Genomic DNA, 22,028 nt, shown 5'->3' on the forward strand with positions numbered 1-22,028 from the left:
GTGTCTGATCTCACAGTTTTAGTGAAGTTTGGAGTCAAACTGAAACTTGTTGCGGTCGGTTTTTCTTCAGAAATGTGGTTTGATCTGTTAGTGGACAAACATCTTAGGTGAGAAAATGGACGTTCAGAGTTTGTGTGTTTAGTTTGTAGGTGAGAAAAGCTTTTTTTTTTAAGAGCTTCTTCCTGTCATGCTTTTAATCACACAAACATGTTGAGCATGTTGAGAAACTGAGGGAGAAAATCAGTAATTACACAATGATCATATAACACTGCCATTCAATAGTTTAGCTTGTTAAAGTTCTTTTTTTTGTTTTAGAAATTGATACTTTTATATTACGCATGTAGAAATACACACATTTTTACATTCTTGTACTCGGCTTCCACTGAGGTGTTTTATTACAGGTGAAAGTATGCCAACAGCTCCATATGCATTTTTTTTTTTTTTTTTTGCTGTTGTTTATGATATAACTAAAGACATTTTCTAGAGGTTTATTTAGTAGAATCTCACGTTGGTGAATGACTTACCACATGTTTGATTTGTCCAGCATGCAAAACCAAAGACGTTGATATTATTATAATAATCCCAGGATAGTCAAACTGTAAATGTTGTGTGTAAATCAATGCAATAATGGAATTAATTTCCAGTGGTGATCTTCATCAGGGGTTTAAGGTTTAGTAAAATGTGCAATGGTCTCTTGGTTGTATGAATGCAGTGTATGAATCAGGATGTGGTTTACAGTTTTTGAAGATCGTCCATGAGACTCGTGTGTGTTTGTCTGAGAGTAGAAGTGTGAATCAATGATGTTCTTCTGCTGTTTGTTTGTGTGTTACATTTACCCAGCAATACAAACCCAGCGAGTAATCAACTGTAATTTTAAAAGCATTTATTTAATAGGCCTATAGTATACTTACATGATACTAGACGATGCTCTAGTATGTATACGGCTAGTAGGCTTACTATATTATCATCCATTGTGTATATCTCACCATTTTCACTTGCTGGACGATAAACAGGTGAAAAAGATCCCCCAGACTCGCATTAAAGGAGGGACCTGAGCTATATAGAGACAGAAGATCACAGAGACTCGAGGTCGGCTCGTTTGACCGATAAACAAACTCCGAAAGAATCCTAGTATTATTGTTCCAGATGTGAAGTCTTGTTTTGAACACTAGATGGCGCTCTGTACAGGAGGAAGCACACACAACCCCTGCTGTTAGATTTAACCAAACTGAACCATGTTAGATTTAACTACACCATTATGTGGAGAAAATGCCTACTTCTAAATCCATTACTATATGTATAGTATTATAGCAGTGTCATTTTGGAGGCTCTTAAATTGACTTTTTTTTTTTTTTTGCTGCTGGCTGGCTGGAAGGTTTAAAATATTGTGATCAGTCACGTGACATTTGCATGATAGGCTACCATCACAACAGTGAATTGTACAATAAATTAGTTTCCTAAAATGACTGAATTTATTCATTGGTTCCATTCTAGAATAATAAAAACAGGATATGATCTTTATATAGGCTATATATATATAATTTTTTTTTAAAAAGGTGTTAAGAAGCTGCTCAGGAAATAACTACTGAAAGTAATGCATATCAAAGTACGAGTCGCTATGAGATCATGAATCTTAGAATATCAATCTTAATATTAATACCATAGACTCGTTTAATGAGTTTACTATACAGTGAAATGATCCCACAGCTGGATCTGGTACTTTATATTGAAATATTAAATCATCTTCTCACGCTGACAGACACATACTCCACGTGACTCTCCTCTTCAGCGTTCTGAAACACATCACACCAAATATAATAAGTTATTTTAATAAAAACAAAAAACAAATATTAGCATGAACTGCAAAGGCCTAACTATGTTAAATCATAAAAACACAAGCTGAATGGGAAAACTGACAATTTTGTAATAATAATAGATTAATATTGTATTAATATTAGCCTGAACTAAAGAGTTTCATGCATGAATTTGTGTCTGAATACAGTTTGAGTTTCTTCCTCCCTTTAAAAGTTAATGAGTTTATTTTTTGTCCTTTCTTTTGCACAATTATATGGTTAGTTGTATTTTATTCATATTTTTCCTGCTGTCTGTGACACTTATATAACATGTTATTCATTCATTATATTAAAATATCTTGCAATCATTTTGTGTTAATTAATTTCTTTAAAATGTATTACTAAGTGTAAAATGTATTTTAAATGTATTGCTAAGTAATATGTAATGTGATCAATCATAATATGAAAGTAACATAATCTGTTGAAACAGGAGCTACAATAAACTCCTTTAATTTAACTCTGTGTTTCATCAAAGCCACAAGACAATAAATCAACTATAGATGACTTTTACTCAAATATGTTATACATCAACAATACAACATTAACAGTAAAATAGCTTCTTTTGGAAATACATTAAAGAAAGAAAATATCTGATGCGTGATGATGATTATAGAAACACAATCACACACTGATCTCCATCTGACTCACTGCTGAATGATACAAACACACACAACAGAAACTAATGATAAATGATCTTACCGATGTGTGTGTGTTTCTTTCATAGAACGATGGATGAAGTAACATAACAACAGAAGTTTTCTCATCTTCACAAATCTGAGCTGTTTGAACAACAAGAAAAGAATAAAAGTATGTTTATTTTTTTTATTTGTTTTTTAACAACATATGTGTGATTATTAGGCTGTCAAAGTTATTGCACACAATTAATTAAATATATTTAATACTGAACTTTTAAAATGGCAATATGGAATTTGACATTATTACTTTTCACACACAAAACTTCACTATTACCAGAGTAAAAGTAAATACAGAATCAGTGTTTGTGTGTGAGACGAGTAAAGAGCTGCTCAGATCAATGCAACAACCAATATCCAACATTATTTAAGAACTAAATGGCATTATCTACATAAATACATGTTTAAATATTAAACAATAAAATTGGCTATCACTTGAAAAAAAATGCATTTTATGTATTATTATTTGTTAACACTTGTTAAAAGCAGTTATTCTTGCCTTCTCGATCAGTTTTTCTGTGTTTCCTGCAGATCCAGAAGATCCAAAATCCAGCAACAATCATCAGAGATCCAGCAGAGATCAACACTATCAGAGACACTGAGACTGGAGGAGGAGAAGAGAGTCATTAGTGTGAGTGAATCTGTACATACACACATATATCATCAGTGCTGTGGTACCTGCACATGTGTGACAGAGTGTGTTGATGTCCAGATGTGTGGTCTGGTTGCTGATGGGATTGTTCAGCACACAGCTGTAGGTGTTTTTATCCTGATATTCCACCTCCAGAGGTAGAGAGAGACTGATGCTGAGATCACACACACTGATGCTGGACAATACACTGATTCCTTTGTACCAGGAGAGAGTCGCATCACACACATTCAACACTGATGAACACATAAATGAACAATTTGATGATGATGATGATGAGGATGAACAGTTTCTGATGATGACAGGAACAGGCAGACGAGCTGAGACAGATGAGATTAATAAAAGAAATATGGATAAATCTACACAGTTATTTTTGGTTCATTGTGTTGATGAGCAGTGATTGTGCCTGTCATCTCATATAATATAATTAAACATTAAACATTTTAATATGTAAATAGCTAATGAAACAAGAATCACAGGAGGAATTACATCTCGACTCACCATAGACAGAAACACTGAATGTTTTTGATGTCAGGTTAGCTGTAGTTATCAGTAGTTGATAAACTCCAGCATGTTCAGTTCTGGTGTTTGTGATGGTCAGAGATCCAGTTTGATCGTCCAGCTTCAGTCTGTCTCTGAATCTCCCATCAGTAACATTTTTACTGTTAATATATAGATGATATAAGATCCCATAATTTCTACTGCTTTCAGCTATAATGTACTTTTCAGCTCCATATTTCCACACTATGTCATCGTCTTCATGTATTTTATCAACAGAAGTGTGTAAAGTGACAGAATCTCCCTCCATCACTGACACTGACTGTATTTCATTTGTTTCGGCAGCAAACACTCCTGATGAACATGAACAGGTTTTCAGATTAATGCTCATGTTGGTTTAGAAAGTCTGAACTCAGTTTTTAACCTTTAACATCAGCAGAGACTACAAACTAAATGAAATGTCACACTACGAACAAACAGACGTGAGTGAATCAATAATATGATCTTTTATGTGTTTTTAAATGATCTGCTGTAGAACAAAAAATATATAATGAAAAAAATAATAATAATAATTTTTAATTGTTGTTTAATTGTAGTTGTTTATGATTACAGTAGAAGTATAAAATGTTTTAAATTATTATTTTTTTATTTCATGGGAGGATTTGCATTTATAATCACTGAAACTAAAATACCTAAAACATCAAGAGATTTCGATCACAGAAGATGAAAATAATCTAATTTGAACCGCCACATGAGTTTATTACTCTGAGATGTGACTAAATTACAGAAATGATAACTTACCGATCAGACGGCAGAAACACAAACAGAACAAAACAAACATGTGAAACATTTTCTGATGTAATAACACTAGCACAACTGATCTAAACAAACACAACAGAAGTAATGTGAGCAAGACCTCCCTCGACAGAGTCTGACCCTACTAATGCACACACACACACACACACACACACAAACGCACACACACTCACAAAAGCTCACACAAACACACACTCACACATACACAGTAAAGCTGCTTTGAAACAATCTATATTGTTAAAACCGCTATATAAATGAAGGTGACTTGACTTGACAGACACACACGCACTCACATACACACAAAAACAAACAAACACATGCACACTCACACGCACAAACGATGAACATTATTAAAAAAAATCCTTGCTGATACTCAAGTTCCCAGCATGCACTGCGGCAGGAATGAATGATGTAGTTACTGTGAGTGAATCTCATTGTTGTTATTTACTGTTACTCATTATGAGCAGCTCCTCGTCTTTCCAAAGCCTATTGAAACTGAGTTATTCCAACTTTAGTTTAATAATTGTTTTAATAGAAAATGTTGCATTCAAATTGCACACAATTACTTGCCTGACTTGTGTTAAATATGTAAAAACAGAAGAATATTGTCTGAATATTGGATGAATTTTCACGGTTGTTTATTTATTCAGTTTTTAATATATATATATATATATATATATATATATATATATATATATATATATATATATATATATAGGGAAAATGTGGAGAGTGTTGTAAAGTTTTCTTTCTTCAAAGCAGAGACCAGTGAGACAGTCGGGATCGCGTTCAACAGAAGTATTCTTTATTGAACTCTGCTGTACGCGGCTGTAGAAACTTCCAGCATGATCTAATCTAATACAGTATGCATTGTAGTTATATACATTCCAAGGGGGAGGGATTACATAGAGGTGGAGACTCAGAACAAAGCATGCAAATGAAGTAGGAACACACCCTACTCTGAGTCCAATTGAATCAGCATAACCATTCACATGCTGATACTGGCCAGGAACTCCAATTCCAAGAGCCATCCCGGTGCCATTAAAGACAAAAGGTGAAAGTCAGTCAACCTAACGATTCAACGTCTGGGCTCCGAAAGGTGAGAATCAAGTGATCTGATTAATTTAAAACACAATAGAGAAAACAGGTCTAGCAGGAAAGGAGACTCTTTGCTGGAGACTCCATAATCATCTGAAATCAGTCTACTAAACTTTATCAGTTTATATACTATTGCAGTGGAAAAACTAAATTAAACATTTAATAAAAATGTAATCCAACACTTCCCCCTTTGAGAGTTCTAATAACTCTCACAAAAATACAAATTTAAACACTTAAAAGTTCAATTCTTGTAACTTAATTACAGGCACGTATAACTTATTCTGTGTTGTGTCCTTGATTTGCATGAGTGTCATAGTTCTTCTCAGACCAGCAGTATTCAGGCATGGACTTCATTCTTCCATAAGTCGCACATGTTCTGTGTTGATTTTCTGTAATTGCATGTTGACACAGAAACGAACATGCGATTAGGGTCCGTGAATTTTCTGCGTTGTGTATTTTTCATTTTCTCTTGTGATAGTTCGTTCAGCAGTGGGTCTGGTTGTCTTCTTGAGGTTGGGGCTTCATACGCAGATGAGACGGTCGTTGCATATGGATCTCGAAAAAAGACATCAAGTTTTATCTGCACACTGTAAGACAGAAAACAGAAAAACAGAGAGCAGTATTTGTCCAAACACTAGGGTTGTAGCAGTATTTGTTTAAACACTAGGGTTGTAGCGTTTTCAGAGTCTGCTGTTGTTGTTTCATTCTTTCCCTATTTCTTAATTTATTTGACACCTATGGACCAGTGATGTAAGGATGGACTAAATGGGGAAAGGCCTATGAGGTAGTGTCTTCACCCTGGGTTCACCCCCGAACGCCTGTTGCGTCAGTTCTTCCCAGGGCACCTCACTTGTCCGTGTCCTATTCTGTCCCTGTGTTGTGTACACACTGTACAGTGTGTGAGAAAATTGGCACATTTCCATTCTCCAGTGAAACATCAGTCCTACTAGACATCATTAACAGAGGATGGTTGTCTGACTGCAATATTCTATGGCATAACATTTAAGGCTGTGAGTTTTCTGAATGTCCCCCAAACAAAGGCTGTGACAGTCACTTTCCTTTTGTTCTATTAAACAAAAATAAGTCTTTCATCTTTGTTGTGAGTTACTGGGGAAATTAAGCACTCACAGCCTAAATGGTTAACATCTTATCAAGTTGCCCCACGAGTTTAATGAGGAGGGGAGGGGCTGCTTCAGAGTATCAAGCAGGCTAAGCAGAAGCTGAGTAACTTTATTTACATCTTTAAAGTTCTTTTTGCTTTTCCTACACTCATTTCCAAAATGTCCGTGCTTTCCACAGTAAGAACAACTGGCTTCTCTAGGACTTTTGCGTTTCTTTGGCTTCTCTGAGTTGACCTTAATGGATGCTGCTGCAATTCTTACTCTCTCTTTGACATCAGAATTTCTTTCCCAAATAGCTAAACTTTCTAGGTTACTTCTGAGAGTTCTTTTAGCCCACGTAATATCTAGGAATGGCAAGGCTGTTCTGTACTCAGCTACAAGACCATCTGCCCAAATTCGGATTAGAGCTCCTTTGTCAGCTAACACACTTTCGGAATCATCCACTATTCCACTGTACGTTACCGCTACCTGACAGAACCTCTCAGTATATTCACTCACAGTTTCTTCTTTCTCTTGTACACAGCTAGTAATCTTTGACCAGTCCACGTTCGGTCCAACAATGTTCGTTAACACTCTCAAAACTCCATCTCTCAATTCATCTTTTCTGGCATTTTGAAACTCGGAATTGTTTACAGCACTTTCAAAATCATTGAATTCTGACTCAGTCAAGATCTGTGATATTAGCTGAGTGACTTCAGCTAGAGACATATCGTAGAGCCGCATCTTTTTGGACAACTCTCTCCTAAACTCAGAAAAATTTCTTTGCACTGATGGCAAACTTTCAGCAATTCTCTCAATATCTTTAGGACATAAAGATGTTTTGACTGCTTGTGGCTGCAATATGGGGGTTGCAAATGAAACTGTATCAACACCTTTTCCCTGAGGCTTTTGTCTAGCTACGCACACTTCAACTGCATTTACATCTGCATTGACATTGTCCTCTATACTATCAAAAGACTGTAAATCAGGATAGCTTTCATCTGACTGTTGGTTTTCTGAGTCACATTTGGTTGAGGCCTTGAGGCCCACCGTTTTCGTGAAACAGGACACTTGAGTAAGCAATTTTTTGTTCTGTTCTTTCAAATTATCTATACAACGAGCTTGTTCTTGTACAATGGATAAGCTAAATTCTCTGTGACAGAAGATAATGCCTTTGACACTGTTCTTGCGAATACTTTCTCCTAGTACCTTCTTACAATCTTCGATTGACCAAACTTTGCCTGGATTAATGCAAAATTTCTTTGTTAAATTCAATCTGACTTCCTCAGTCACGATTGAGTCCATGTGCTCTGATAACAAAGACTTGAATTCACTATCTGTCCAAAAAGGTGTAATCTGTCTAGTACTTTTCCTAAACATTTTGTGAATTTTTTGTTACCACAAACAAACACTAAAACTTCTCTCTACTGTCTACAATAGAGGGTACACTTGTTAACACAGCTTAACTATTGTTAACTTTCCAAATTACCACACTTAACTTCCCTGCTGACAAGAACAGAGGATCAACAGAAATAACTAGCACGTAAAGCTAATTCTTCTCTGCCTAAAGCAAAGGACACCACCTGTTAGCACTTGATGCTAACTTTCTCTAGCTTATAGATAGGTCTTCTCTAGCAAGAGCATACACACAATATTAACATGTAACTGTTAATCTTCCCTGTCAACAACAGAGGATCAATTTCATCTCTAAAAGAAAACTTTTTAGAGGCTTATCTTTAGTTAACCAAACTCTACAGCTGTTTGTTAACTACTTCTCTGAACGGCGCAGAGGAAAACATTTGTACTGGTCTGCATTGGTTCTTTGAATGGAGTGTAAACTCACCGAATCGTTGGTTGTACAGAAAAATTTCGTCTGGAACTCAGTCAGCTTTGTTGAGATCTTTGAGCTTGAAGTTTTCAATCTGGAGGAAGCTGGAAAGATTCAGTCTGGCAATCTTTGTCAAATCTTTTGTTGAGCTTGAAGTTTCAAGATTCAGTTCATTGAGCTTAAAATTCTTTGAGTTTCCTTCTCCATCCGGGTCACGGCACCATCTGTTGTAAAGTTTTTCTTGTTCGAAGCAGAGACCAGTGAGACAGTCTGGATTGCGTTCAACTCAAGTTATTCTTTATTGAACTCTGCTGTACGCGGCTGTAGAAACTTCCAACATGATCTAATCTAATACAGTATGCATTGTAGTTATATACATTCCAAGGGGGAGGGATTACATAGAGGTGGAGACTCTGAACAAAGCATGCAAATGAAGTAGGAACACACCCTACTCTGAGTCCAATTGAATCAGCATAACCATTCACATGCTGATACTGGCCAGGAACTCCAATTCCAAGAGCCATCCCGGTGCCATTAAAGACAAAAGGTGAAAGTCAGTCAACCTAACGATTCAACGTCTGGGCTCCGAAAGGTGAGAGTCAAGTGATCTGATTAATTTAAAACACAATAGAGAAAACAGGTCTAGCAGGAAAGGAGACTCTTTGCTGGAGACTCCATAATCATCTGAAATCAGTCTACTAAACTTTATCAGTTTATATACTATTGCAGTGGAAAAACTAAATTAAACATTTAATAAAAATGTAATCCAACAAGAGTTAACAGCGTGTCTGATCTCACAGTTTTAGTGAGGTTTGGAGTCAAACTGAAACTTGTTGCGGTCGGTTTTTCTTCAGAAATGTGGTTTGACCTGTTGGTGGACAAACATCTAGTAGGTGAGAAAAACTCTTTTTTTTGAAGAGCTTCTTCCTGTCATGCTTTTAATCACACAAACATGTTGAGCATGTTGAGAAACCAAGGGAGAAAAGCAATAAATACACAATGTATATATAACACTGCCATTCAATAGTTTAGCTGGTTAAAGGTATTATTTTTTTGTTTTAGAAATTGATACTTTTATATTACGCAAGTAGAAATACACACATTTTTACATTCTTGTACTCAGCTTCCACTAAGATGTTTTATTACAGATGAAAGTATGCCAACAGCTCCATATATAGGCTATGCATTTTTTATTTTTTTGCTGTAGTTTATGATCTAACTAAAGACATTTTCTAGAGGTTTATTTAGCAGAATCTCACATTGGTGAATGACTTACCACATGTTTGATTTGTCCTGCATGCAAAACCAAAGACGTTGATATTATTATAATAATCCCAGGATAGTCAAACTGTAAATGTATGTAAATCAATATGTTTTTAATTAAAGTATTGAAATTAATTTTCCGGTGGTGATCTTCATAAGGGGTTTAAGGTTTTGTAAAATGTGCAATGGTCTCTTGGTTGTATGAATGCAGTGTATGAATCAGGATGTGGTTTATAAAGTTTTTGAAGATCGTCCATGAGACTCGTGTGTGTTTGTCTGAGAGTGGAAGTGTGAATCAATGATGTTCTTCTGCTGTTTATTTGTGTGTTACATTTACCCAGCAATACAAACCCAGCAAGTAATCAACTGTAATTTTAAAGGCATTTATTTAATAGGCCTATAGTATACTTACATGATACTAGATGATGTTCTATGTATTACGGCTAGTAGACTACTATATTGTAACATCTCTCAAAGAAGCCAGAGTTCAGTTAACTTGTTTATTCACCAAAAGCACAACGTGCAGGCATTAGAACACAGCGGGCGTTTATCGCCCAGAACAGAAAAGAGCAAACTTCCTCAACTCAAACACTATAACCCCCCGGGCGTCCGCCCCTCTCTCCAGGCTGCCAACCAACAGCGTGCCCGGGGTTACACACAGCTGATTGACAGCTGCACAGCATTTTTCAGTCGCTACATTACCCCCCCTCATCAAAGTTCCTCGACCCTGAGGGAACAACCAATAACACATCACAACAACAACTTTACACAAAGTCTCTCAGGTGGGCCGGCGGCCTTGTCTGCCTCCGGGGCCGTGCAAGCCCTGCAATGTCATGAGCTGGAGAGAGTGGCCCTGGGGGTGTGTGTGTGGTGGAAATGTCTGGGTGTGTGTCTGTGTGCCCTTTTGTGAATGTGTGTAGGGCTGGTGCCCCTCCGGCTGAGTGAGTGCAGGGTGAGTTGTGTCTGGGTGGGGGCTGTTAGGGGGGGTCTGTGAGGGCCTGTGTGGGAGCTGGGGGGTAGCGTCTCCATGGTAGGGGGCCAATCTGTCTCTATGTATGGCCACTCGTCTGCCATGTGGGGGTAGCTGTACTCTGTATACCACCTCCCCAAGTCGCTCTAACACTCTACAAGGGCCTACCCAGTCACTGTCCAGCTTGGGGCAACAGCCTTTTTTTCTCTGCGGGCTGTGGACCCAAACCAGCTCTCCCGGTTCCAGGTGGCGGCCCTTGTGATGTAGATCGTAGTTTCTACGTTGTCTCGCCCCTGCGCTCTGCAGCTGCGCACGTGCAAAGTCGTGGGCTGTCTCTAGGCGGTCCTGAAGTCTCCTGGCATACTCTCGTCCTGGGGGCACAGCTGGGGTGTCAGGGGGGAGGCCAAAGGCCATTGCTGGTGGGGTGTGGAGCTCTCTACCCAGCATGAGCAGGGCTGGCGTGCAGGCCGTAGATTCTTGGACAGCGGACCGACAGGCCATCAGCACAAGCGGGAGGTGCTTGTCCCAGTCGCATTGGTGTTTAGCGGTGATGATGGCCAGCTGCTGGATCAGGGTCCTGTTGAAGCGTTCTACTAAGCTATCGCTCTGCGGGTGTAGGGGGGTGGTGCGAGTTTTGTTTATGCCCAGTCTATGACACAGGTCAGCGAATACTCGCGACTCAAAGTTTCGCCCTTGGTCGCTGTGTATGGTTTGGGGCGTCCCAAAACGGCAGACCATGCCCTCCAGTAGGGCTTCAGCCACTGTCTCTGCCTCCTGGTCAGGGAGGGCATAAGCTTCGGGCCACTTGGTGAAGTAGTCCATGACTGACAGCACATACCTGTTCCCGCTGTCAGTGACCGGAAGTGGACCGACTATATCCACCCCAACTCTTTCCATGGGTGCGCCGACAGGGAACTGTTGGAGTTGGGCGTGGGACTGTTCGGAGGGGCCCTTCTTTGCCGTGCAGCTGTCGCACCGCCTGCAGAAGTCCTCTACGTCCCTCCTGAACTGCCCCCAGTAGAAGCTCTGTCGTAGGCGACGGAGAGTTTTGGTGACCCCGAAGTGACCGGCCCCCGTGGCCCCATGCACTGCCTTCAGCACGGTCAGTCTCTCTGCTCTGGGGACCACCAACTGCCACCTCAGCTCTCCTGTCGCTGGATCCTTCCAGGCCCGCTGTAGCACCCCGTCGGTGAGCCGCAGGGCCTGGAACTTTGCCCACAGCCCTTTTGTCGCTGTGGAGAGTGGTGCCACCTCCTCCCATGGTGGCCATGTCTGCATCTCCACCCACTGGAGCACTGGCTGTATGTCCGTGTCGGCCTCCTGCTGTTGTCTCCACTGCGTTGCTGAAATCTCAGTAAGCTCGCGGCACACAGCCACCTCGGCCTGGCTGACGATGGCTGCCTCCTGACCCTGTAGTTCCTTGTCTCGTGTCTCCCTCCGATCGCAGTGGCGGCATCCTTCCTCAGCACAGGGTCTGCGGGACAGGGCGTCGACGTTGGAGTGGCGGGCTCCCGCTCTATGCACCACTTTAAAGTCATAGGACTGTAGCTCCTCCATCCAGCGTGCTACCTGGCCCTCCGGCTCTTTAAAGGACATGAGCCACTGGAGGGCAGAGTGGTCCATCCTGACGGTGAACGGTAGCCCACAAAGGTAGTATTTGAAATGTCGAATGGATGATAACACAGCTAGGAGTTCTCTGCGTGTGACACAGTAGCGCCGTTCGTGCTTATTAAAAGTTTTACTGTAATACGCTACCACTCTCTCACCCTCTGGGCTTAGCTGTGCTAGCACCCCTCCCACTCCCTGGCCACTCGCGTCACAGTCCAAGATGAACGGGAGGGAGAGGTCAGCCGGAGCCAACACGGGAGCCTCTCCCAGCGCCTTCTGTAGCGAGGTGAACGCTGTTTGACACTCACTGGTCCACCCAAAGTCCTGGTCTTTGTGTAGTAGCCTGAACAGCGGTGCCGCCACACAGGAGAACCCCCTCACGAACCTCCGGTAATAGGAGGCTAAGCCCAGGAAGCTTTTCAGCTGTTGCTGGTCCGCTGGTGTGGGCCAGTCTCTGACCGTTCGTACCTTTTCATCCATTGTGCAGATGCCATCTCTGCCCAGCCTGTGCCCCAGGAATGACACCTCTCTCTGCATGAAGTGGCACTTTTCCGGGTGGAGTTTGAGACCCGCTGCTGCTATACGCTCCAAAACATGCCACAGGGACTGGAGAGCTGCCTGGAAAGTGGGGCCGTGGGCGAGAATGTCATCCAGGTACACCACACACTCAGACCAAGGGACACCTGACAGCACTTTGTCCATCAGTCTTTCAAAGGAGGCTGGTGAATTGCAAAGGCCAAATGGGAGAACTTTGAACTGCCAGAGGCCATAGCTTGTGCAGAACGCTGTTTTTGGTCTGGCAGAGGGTGAGAGAGGTACCTGCCAGTATCCAGATCTCAAGTCCAGCGACGTGAACCAGGCTGACCCCGCTACCTGGTCCAGGGCTTCATCAACCCATGGCAGAGGGTAGGAGTCCTTCCTTGTCACCCCATTGAGCCGTCTGTAGTCCACGCAGAACCTCCACTGACCGTTCTTTTTTGGGACCATGACAACAGGGGCAGCCCACGGGCTGTCAGACGGCTCCACAATGCCTGCCTGTTGCATCTCCCACAACACCTGGTCTGCTGCTTCCTGGCGTGCCAGTGGGAGGCGACGTGGGCGTAACTTGATAGGCGGGCTGTCGCCCGTATCTATGTCATGCTGCAATGACAGTTTTGTTAGTTTTGTTTCCTAAAATGACTGAATTTATTCATTGGTTCCATTCTAGAATTGACAAAAACAGGATATGATCTTTATATATATATATATATATATATATATATAAAGGTGTCAAGAAGATGCATGCTACTCTTGCAGGAAATAACTAAAGTAATGCATATCAAAGCATGAGTCGCTATATATGAAATCATGAATATTTATGCTTATTCCCTTGAATATCAATCTTAATATTAATACCATAAACTCGTTTAATGAGTTTCCTATAGTGAAATGATCCCACAGCTGGATCTGGTACTTTATATTGAAATATTAAATCATCTTCTCACGCTGACAGACACATACTCCACGTGACTCTCCTCTTCAGCATTCTGTAAAAAAAACACATCACACCAAATATAAGATATTTTAATAAAAACAAAAAACAAATATTAGCATGAACTGCAAAGGCCTAACTGTGTTAAATCATAACAACACAAGCTGAATGGGAAAACTGACAATTTTGTAAATACCTTAAAAACAATATTGTATTAATATTAGCCTGAACTGAAGAGTTGCATGGATTTGTGTCTGAATACAGTTTGAATTTCTTTCTCCCTTTAAAAGTTAATGAGTTTATTTTTTGTCCTTTCTTCTGCACAATTATACGGTTAGTTGTATTTTATTCATTTTTTTCCTGCTGTCTGTGACACTTATATAATATTTTATTAATTTCTTATATTAAAATATCTTGCAATCATTTTGTGTTAATTAATTGCTTTAAAATGTATTACTTGCTAAGTAATATACAATGTGATCAATCATAAAATGAAAGTAAAATAAACAGGAGCTACAATAAACTCCTTTAAATTAACTCTGTGTTTCATCAAAGCCACAAGACACTAAATCAACTATAGATGACTTTTACTCAGATGTTTTATACATCAACAATACAACATTAACAGTAAAATAACTTATTTTGGAAATACATTAAAGAAAGAAAATATCTGATGCGTGATGATGATTATAGAAACACAATCACACACTGATCTCCATCTGACTCACTGCTGAATGATACAAACACACACAACAGAAACTAATGATAAATGATCTTACCGATGTTTGTGTGTTTCTTTCATAGAACGATGGATGAAGTAACATAACAACAGAAGTTTTCTCATCTTCACGAATCTGAACTGTTTGAACAACAGGAAAAGAATAAAAGTATGTTTTTATTCATTTTATTTTTTAACAACATATGTGATTATTAGGCTGTCAAAGTTATTGCACATAATTAATCAAATATATTTAATACTGAAATTTTAAAAATGGCAATATGGAATTTGACATTATTACTTTTCACACACAAAACATCACTATTACCAGAGTAAAAGTAAATACAGAATCAGTGTTTGAGTGTGAGACGAGTAAAGAGCAACAATAACCAACATTATTTAAGAACTAAATTACATTACCTTCATAAATACATATTTAAATATTAAACAATAAAATTGGCTATCAATTGAAAAAAATGCATTTTGAGTAGATTTTATTATTTATTATTATATGTTAACACTTGTTAAAAGCAGTTATTCTTGCCTTCTCGATCAGTTTTTATGTGTTTCCAGCAGATCCAGAAGATCCAAAATCCAGCAACAATCATCAGAGATCCAGCAGAGATCAACACTATCAGAGACACTGAGACTGGAGGAACTGAAGGAGAGAGTCATGTGCGAGTGAATTTGTAAATACACACATATATATGATATATCATCAATGTTGTCGTACCTGCACATGTGTGACAGAGTGTGTTGATGTCCAGATGTGTGGTCTGGTTGCTGATGGGATTGTTCAGCACACAGCTGTAGGTGTTTTTATCCTGATATTCCACCTCCAGAGGTAGAGAGAGACTGATGCTGAGATCACACACACTGATGCTGGACAATACACTGATTCCTGCGTACCAGGAGAGAGTCGCATCACACACTTTCAACACTGAACACACCAGTGAACAATTTAATGATGATGAAGAACAGTGTGAAGAGTTACTGATGATGACAGGAACAGGCAGACGAGCTGAGAAAGATGAGATAAATAAACAGAAATATGGATAAATCGTATAATTGAATAAATTCATTAACAGATGAATAAATCTGTTAATTTTGATTCATTCTTGATGAGCAGTGATTGTCTCATCTTAAACTATAACATAATTAAACATTTCAATATGTAAATAGCTAATAAAACAAGAAGCACAGGATGAATTACATCTCGACTCACCATAGACAGAAACACTGAATGTTTTTGATGTCAGTGTCTGTCCTATTATCTCTAGTTGATAATCTCCAGTATGTTCATCCAGCTTCAGTCTGTCTCTGAATCTCTCATCAGGAACATTATCATATGTGGAGATCCCATGTTTTCTACTGATTTCAGCTATAAAATACTTTTCAGCTCCATATTTCCACAGTATGCTATTGTATTCTTCATTATTTTAGTAACATCAGTGTTTAGCGTGACAGAATCTCCCTCCATCACTGACACTGACTGTATTTCATTTGTTTCGGCAGCAAACACTCCTGATGAACATGAACAGGTTTTCAGATTAATGCTCATGTTGGTTTAGAAAGTCTGAGATCAGTTTCTGATCAGCAGGAGTTTATTACTCTGATATGTGAATAAACATCACAAATATGTTTATAACTTACCGATCAGACGGCAGAAGCACAAACAGAACAAAACAAACATGTGAAACATTTGCAGCTGTTCAGTGAAACGCCTGATCTAATAAGACTATCAATGAACGCACAACAGATCTTAACAAACACAAGCTTGTGAATCCTCCCCCGACAGAGTCTGACCCTCCTAATGCACACACACACACACACACACACACACACACACACACACACACACACACACACACGTTACATATACATATGTCATAATCTACATTTCATGGTAAAGTAGAGAGTAACTCATGATTTAAAATTGTTGTATACAGTGGGGAGAACAAGTATGATACACTGCCGATTTTGCAGGTTTTCCCACTTACAAAGCATGTAGAAGTCTGTAATTTTTATCATAGGTACTCTTCAACTGTGAGTGAAGGAATCTAGAACAAAAATCCAGAAAATCACATTGTATGATTTTTAAGTAATTAATTTGCATTTTATTGCATGACATAAGTATTTGATACATCAGAAAAGCAGAACTAAATATTTGGTACAGAAACCTTTGTTTGCAATTACAGAGATCATACGTTTCCTGTAGTTCTTGACCAGATTTGCACACACTGCAGCAGGGATTTTGGCCCACTCCTCCATACAGATCTTCTCCAGATCCTTCAGGTCTCAGGGCTGTCGCTGGGCAATACGGACGTTCAGCTCCCTCCAAAGATTTTCTATTGGGTTCAGGTCTGGAGACTGGCTAGGCCACTCCAGGACCTTGAGATGCTTCTTACGGAGCCACTCCTTAGTTGCCCTGGCTGTGTGTTTCGGGTCGTTGTCATGCTGGAAGACCCAGCCACGACCCATCTTCAATGCTCTTACTGAGGGAAGGAGGTTGTTGGCCAAGATCTCGTGATACATGGCCCCATCCATCCTCCCCTCAATATGGTGCAGTCGTCATGTCCCCTTTGCAGAAAAGCATCCCCAAATAATGATGTTTCCACCTCCATGCTTCACGGTTGGGATGGTGTTCTTGGGGTTGTACTCATCCTTCTTCTTCCTCCAAACACGGTGAGTGGAGTTTAGACCAAAAAGCTCTATTTTTGTCTCATCAGACCACATGACCTTCTCCCATTCCTCCTCTGGATCATCCAGATGGTCATTGGCAAACTTCTTTTTTAAATTAATTACTTAAAAATCATACAATGTGATTTTCTGGATTTTTGTTTTAGATTCCGTCACTCAAGAGTACCTATGATCAAAATTACAGACTTCTGCATGCTTTGTAAGTGGGAAAACCTGCAAAATCGGCAGTGTATCAAATACTTGTTCTCCCCACTGTATATATATATATATATATATATATATATATATAATATATCTGAGACCTGCGCATTTTTGACTAATGGCTTTCCATGACTTTTGTAGATGTTTATAAAATTATATTATACTACTTTTATTATTATTATTTTTTTTTTTAAGAATTGGAGACCTGAATTCAAAGTTAGTAGATTTCACAATATTCATGATTCATTTTAACAGCAGATAAAAGTCTAATTCAAACAGTATCAGCCACTTTATTGCTCTGAAATAGAAAAAAAGCCATGAAAATGTTTTTATAACTTACCAATCAGACTCCAGCAGCACAAACAGAATAAAACACACGTGTGAAACATTTTCTTCAGTAGTTCAGTGTGTGATGAAACTATCCACTGAAAAACACTCAGTCTATATGTGAATCCTCCCACGACACAGTTTGACCCACCTAGTTTCACTCGCTGGTAGAGTTGGGAACCGAAAACTGGTTCTTATCCAGGGGAGCGTTTCCCAAAACCTAAGTTAGCAACTTTGTTGGTTGCAATGCAATTTCCCATTGCCAACCAACTAAGTTGCTAACAGGTTAGCAACTATGCTTTTGGGAAACGCACCCCTGAACCGGTAGTGTTTTTTGAAAAATACCGGAACCGTGCGAAAGTCCTAAGTTTCGGTTCCAAAAAGCAGTTGTCAATATGAAACAGCTTTACTTTCACAATCTTTTTAACAACACAGTATCGGTATTTCGGTGTTACAAATATTCAAATGATCACAGAAGTACTGAAATAAAAGTTTATAGTTCGAGAATAAACACTGATGTCTACGGTAGCAACCAAAACAGAGATGATAATAATAGTAATAAATAAATCTTCATTGCCATTTAAGTGAAATTACGGAACTTAAATATACAAGCTTGATACAAATGATCATTCTAGAAAAAAATTCCAGATGGCACTTAGAGGCTTTTGCATCTGAACTCTTCATATGTAGATTTGCAGTTGTCCATTGTCAGCAATTAATAATGCTAAATTCAGAACCACATACTAGCATACAGCTTTCTGTCTTAGAAAGATATGGTAGATAAATGAAGTAGTGCGGGTTTATGATTATTAACAGAGGGGGTCATTTAGTGCCACCTCAACCGTTTATTAATATGCTTTATATTCATGTAGCGTAATAACTTAGACTCATTTATTAGATAGATAGATAGATAGATAGATAGATAGATAGATAGATAGATAGATAGATAGATAGATAGATAGATAGATAGATAGATAGATAGATGCAAGAGTGGTCTTCAATAGCCGTAAATATATAGATGAAAGTGAAAGTATGGGGGAACTATCACTTCTTGCAACACATGGGAAGAGTCCTGGGAGATTTTGTCAGCCAGTCTGACGGTGTGCAGTACATGGCTTTCAGTGAACGCGTTCTCCACTGAGTGTCCCACCAATTTGGAACAGATTCCCAGGAGCCGTAGAATCCTGGCCTTCAGATGAGCTGAGAGACCCCCAAACCACACTGCACCTTCAAACTGCAGAATGCTTTGAGTTGTTGACACAAAGAAAAGAGACAGGATTTCGCTGCTCGCTCCGAATGACCTAAGTCTCCTTAAAAAGTAGATTCTCTGCTGTACTTTCCTGCAGATATAGTCTACATGATCACACTGTCCACGTGCACTCCAAGATATTTGAACGATGATTTTTGTTTTATGGTTTGATTGTGAATGATTATTGGTGTAATGTGGCACTCATGAGAGGTGCCGAAGATAATCTCCTCAGTTTTCTGTGTATTGAGGATGAGGGCATTTAGATCACACCACTTTACCAGATTATTCACTGTTTCCACATAGAGATCAGCCCCCTCTCCCTCCTTCATCAGAGCTACCAGTGCAGTATCATCGACTTACTGACTTTATTTGATTAAAACCGAATGTTTATGTGTACATGAACTCCCTGGTGTCCGTCATATTTGCATGAAGTCACAATCTCTGCAGCGTTGAAGTTATGGACTTCAGCATGAGTTGTGTCTGTCTGACTTCAAGTGGCGTGATGACACTTTTCTTAGTAGAAGTTGGAAATCGTGACTTTCTGAGTTGAATTGAACGCAGAAGTATCTGTGTGTAACTGTCCTGCACAGTTTCAGTCCTGTGCTCCAGACATGAAGGATTGATTCTTCATATGTGTGTTGTTGAGGAGACGTGTGCTGTTAAATGCTGTTAAGACTCATGATTTCCCTCTGCTGGTGAATGAATCAGGTGAAAAGTCCCTCAGATGCACATTGAAGGAGGGACCGAAACATATCAAACCAGAAGATCACAGAGACTGAGAATAGCAGAGAGATGTGGGCTGGGTTTCCCGAAACCTTCTTAACGCTACGTCGTTCTTAAGTTACACCTTAAGTTGTACCTTATCGTTAATACGTGTTTCCCGAAACGTTCTTAATTAAGTATACCTTCTGTAAGTCATACTTTCGGAAGATTGGTCTGGGCCACTCTTAGCTTTACCTTATCACTGTTGCAGGGCTATACGAATATAATTCTGAAGTTTAAATACACCCAGACAGTGTTCAGTTAGGCTAATTCAATTGTTTTCATGCAAAGAATAAAATTGTCATTACACTGATTGTTGTTAGAATTTTAATTATATTAATATACAATATTATTCATTTAATTAAAGAACGCTTTTAAAGGCCAGTGAAAGCATAGGCTACTGTTAGTTAAGTAATATTCGGATGCTAATTGTTTCTCATGGGCTTGTCCAGTATTTTAAACATTTACAGGGGTAAGTCTGTGATTTTAGTGCCGTCCGAATCCATAATATATCATTGTTTTTTTCTCACCCAACCCGCGTAAAAATCCCTGGCCAAGTTAGTACCTACTGTTTTTTGACAAACAGGTCGTGTGGTAATTTAATTGCTGTCTGAATCCACATCTCTGAGTTTACAAGAAGAGATTCAAAATTCACTGTTTAAATCCTTTTTGATCACTGCCGAGCACCGTAGGCTAGTAAGATGTACACTTTTATTACTGAAATGCTGGAAAGTATTTACAAGAATAATATTTCATCGCAGCTCCTCCACCTCAGCGAACAAAAAGGGGAAAGAGAAGAAAGCACGTCAAAATTTGAAATGGTTATCATGGCAGCAATATACAATATGATACAATTTTAAAAATGTAGGCTAGGCTATTATATGCTATTATAGTTTGGATTTTTTTTTTATAATATCCCATGAGTCCTAATAAAGGCAATTTCAACTATTTCTGAAGTGCTTCTTTTATAAAGAACACCGCTTTCTCACATAAACAGCCCCTGCACGAGAGAATAATTGATTCTCGAGCCATCGATATCAACTAATTCAGCAGCATCGCCACGGACAGCACCGGGTAACGTCGCACGTAAGAAGGTACAGTGAGGAAAATAAGTATTTGAACACCCTGCTATTTTGCAAGTTCTCCCACTTGGAAATCATGGAGGGGTCTGAAATTGTCATCGTAGGTGCATGTCCACTGTGAGAGACATAATCTAAAAAAAAAAATCCAGAAATCACAATATATGATTTTTTAACTATTTATTTGTATGATACAGCTGCAAATAAGTATTTGAACACCTGAGAAAATCAATGTTAATATTTGGTACAGTAGCCTTTGTTTGCAATTACAGAGGTCAAACGTTTCCTGTAGTTTTTCACCAGGTTTGCACACACTGCAGGAGGGATTTTGGCCCACTCCTCCACACAGATCTTCTCTAGATCAGTCAGGTTTCTGGGCTGTCGCTGAGAAACACGGAGTTTGAGCTCCCTCCAAAGATTCTCTATTGGGTTTAGGTCTGGAGACTGGCTAGGCCACGCCAGAACCTTGATATGCTTCTTACAGAGCCACTCCTTGGTTATCCTGGCTGTGTGCTTCGGGTCATTGTCATGTTGGAAGACCCAGCCTCGACCCATCTTCAATGCTCTAACTGAGGGAAGGAGGTTGTTCCCCAAAATCTCGCAATACATGGCCCCGGTCATCCTCTCCTTAATACAGTGCAGTCGCCCTGTCCCATGTGCAGAAAAACACCCCCAAAGCATGATGCTACCACCCCCATGCTTCACAGTAGGGATGGTGTTCTTGGGATGGTACTCATCATTCTTCTTCCTCCAAACACATTTAGTGGAATTATGACCAAAAAGTTCTATTTTGGTCTCATCTGACCACATGACTTTCTCCCATGACTCCTCTGGATCATCCAAATGGTCATTGGCAAACTTAAGACGGGCCTTGACATGTGCTGGTTTAAGCAGGGGAACCTTCCGTGCCATGCATGATTTCAAACCATGACGTCTTAGTGTATTACCAACAGTAACCTTGGAAACGGTGGTCCCAGCTCTTTTCAGGTCATTGACCAGCTCCTCCCGTGTAGTTCTGGGCTGATTTCTCACCTTTCTTAGGATCATTGAGACCCCACGAGATGAGATCTTGCATGGAGCCCCAGTCCGAGGGAGATTGACAGTCATGTTTAGCTTCTTCCATTTTCTAATGATTGCTCCAACAGT

General features: G+C 39.5%; 1 protein-coding gene across 1 annotated transcript; it reads right to left on the reverse strand.

The window, feature by feature from the left end:
• Positions 1-3,024: 3,024 nt before the first annotated feature.
• On the reverse strand, positions 3,025-4,083 carry LOC311085913 (CD48 antigen-like; the record flags this gene model as incomplete). Its single annotated transcript, XM_084118531.1, has 3 exons — positions 3,025-3,149; positions 3,224-3,514; positions 3,696-4,083. 3 exons carry the CDS (start codon positions 4,081-4,083, stop codon positions 3,025-3,027), a joined length of 804 nt encoding a protein of 267 aa, XP_083974657.1.
• Between the last annotated feature and the right edge of the window lie 17,945 nt (positions 4,084-22,028).

The sequence above is a fragment of the Abramis brama genome (genome assembly GCF_963993115.1).
Source record: "Abramis brama genome assembly, chromosome: 6".
Classification (NCBI taxonomy): Eukaryota; Metazoa; Chordata; class Actinopteri; order Cypriniformes; family Leuciscidae; genus Abramis; species Abramis brama.